We start from the raw sequence: 2,401 nt of genomic DNA on the forward strand, positions 1-2,401 counted from the left end.
ATCCTAGTTGGCTAGTCCACCTCATACAAGGAGGTCGCCACGTCACCAAAGGTCCATGTCATCACCCCATCTCACCTCCACATCACTACAATCGATAATTATACCTCAATACTTGGCTTGGCATGTCACTCTAATTGCCAACTCATCCACCACCCTCCATTGCCACCTTGCATACCACTTCACCTTATGTTACATTTCATCCACCACCTCACATGCCACGTGTAAGTATTGCTTGCATGGCTTGCCAAATCACTCGCCACCTCATGAGCCACCAAGCATGACACATCGCCAACTCACCAGTCTCCTTTTTTACCACCTAATCATTACATGTCACCATTTTGACACGTCATCATATGACATGGCAGATGAGGAGATCCCATATGTCACCTCATCTTTTCACCTATTCATTCCATGTCATCAATCATCCACATCAGCTTACCACATGGACGACCATGTCATTCATGCATGGCCACCTCAATAGCCATGTCATTTTTTAATTTAAAAAATTAATATAAATAAAATAAAAACCTCAACCTAATTATTTACATGACAATTTAAGCAAAAAAATTATATTTTTATGTAATTTTTAAAAACATGTAAATTAAAAATAAAATTTTATTTATTTGAAATATCATTGGAACACATTTTGGTTTACATTCATAAGATTATTAGGACTTAATTAAAATTAATTTTCTAAAATAAGATTGGTGTAATCTTATCAAGATTTACCTTTTTCAAATTACACTTTAAAGCAAAGGTATAAAAACCCTTTTTTTAAAGCACTTCATTTGTGCATGAGTGAGTTTTGGAGCCTTCCATGTCTTATGGATTCAATCACTAGCCATTCTAACTTTCATCACTTTTATAACTAAGCATGGGTTCACAGTCGGCGAAGGTCTCGAAAGCAAGATACAAGGAGTCCATCCACAAAGTTCGAATCCTGGAGGAAATTGTCCTTGCGAAAGAAAAAAGACAAAAAGCTCACGAGCGCAAGCAACACTCTAGAGCAAGACTACGTACATATGTGTCATAGGAGTCCATTACCCTCCCTTTGATCAAGGATTTTGAGGTTGTTCCCATGCATGCATCACCTTTTGAGCACGTGACATTTCTTCTCTCCCGCTTTGCCTACCTTTTCTCTTGTATCCTCTGCATTGGCCCCCATACCATTGACATGAGCATCCATATAGCCACCAACACATGCGACACCCATTGGCGAGCACATGCCTCCCATAGTGCGTGCCTTATGACCCATTTTAGTGCATAGTATGGGCCTTGACCACCCAAACTATATCATATGGCTCTGTAACTTTGCACATTGTGAGAATGATGCTCAACCCTTCTCGTGCAAAGTCTCACGGCCATCCGATATAGTATGGTTATACACATAGTATGGAAAATGATTGCGCATACTATTTTGGATGGCTACTTTGCACATGTAAGAAAACAGTGCTCATCCCCATCCATGAAAAGTTCGGTGGCCATCCAATATGGTTTGGGAGGCCCCAACCCATAAAATACGTTGAAATCGACTATATGGGCCATATGAACCATTTTATCACATAGTATCGGCCTTGATCGCCCAAACCATATTCGATGGCTATGAAAATTTGCACAAATGGGAAAATAGTGCTCACCCCACCCGTGAAAAGTCTCACGGCCATCCAATATGGTTTGGGCGGTCATGACCCATACTATGTCCTAAAATGGGACGTATGAGCCATACGACCGATTTTAGTGTATGATTTGGGTCTTGATCGCCCATACCATATTGGATGGATATGCAACTTTGCACAAGTGGGAGATTGATGCTCAACCCAACCCATGTAAAGTTTCAGAGCCATCCAATATGGTTTGGGCAGTCCGGACCCATAATATGCGCTAAAATGGGCCATATGTCTCAAATGACTTATTTTAGCACATAGTATGGGCCTTGACCACCTATACCATATCAGATGGATGTACAACTTTGCATGGGTGGATGAATGGTGCTCACCCCCACTCATACAAAGTGTTGGGGCCATCCAACATGGTTTGGGCAGTCATAAACCATACTATGCGCTAAAATGGGTCGTATGGCTTATATGGCCCATTTTAGCACATAGTATGGGCCTTGACCACTCATACCATATCGAATGGCTCTGCAACCTTGCAAGGGTTAGATAATGGTACTCACCCCCACCCATGAAACTTCTTGTGGCCATCCAATATAGTCCAGGTAGTCCCGAACCACACTATGCGCTAAAATGGGCCACATGGCCCATTTTAGCACATAGTATGGGCCTTGACCGCCCATACCAGTTTGGATGGTTGTGCAATTTTTCAAGGGTGGGAAAATGGTGCTCACCCCCACCCATGCAATGTCTCGTGGTCATCTGAGCGTCAAGATTCATACTATGCG

General features: G+C 42.1%; 1 protein-coding gene across 1 annotated transcript in view; it reads right to left on the reverse strand.

Annotated features, from left to right (window-relative positions):
* The window catches only part of LOC147458801 (3-dehydrosphinganine reductase TSC10A-like), a 34,430-nt gene extending 33,196 nt beyond the window's left edge, over positions 1-1,234 (reverse strand). Inside the window, exon 1 of the mRNA XM_086511509.1 lies at positions 1,133-1,234. Within this exon, the coding sequence (XP_086367635.1) occupies positions 1,133-1,234 (102 nt within the window). The remainder of the gene's footprint in view (positions 1-1,132) is intronic.
* Positions 1,235-2,401: the final 1,167 nt, after the last annotated feature.

This window comes from Adiantum capillus-veneris, chromosome 4 (genome assembly GCF_014529385.1).
Source record: "Adiantum capillus-veneris isolate H3 chromosome 4, ASM1452938v2, whole genome shotgun sequence".
Lineage (NCBI taxonomy): Eukaryota > Viridiplantae > Streptophyta > Polypodiopsida > Polypodiales > Pteridaceae > Adiantum > Adiantum capillus-veneris.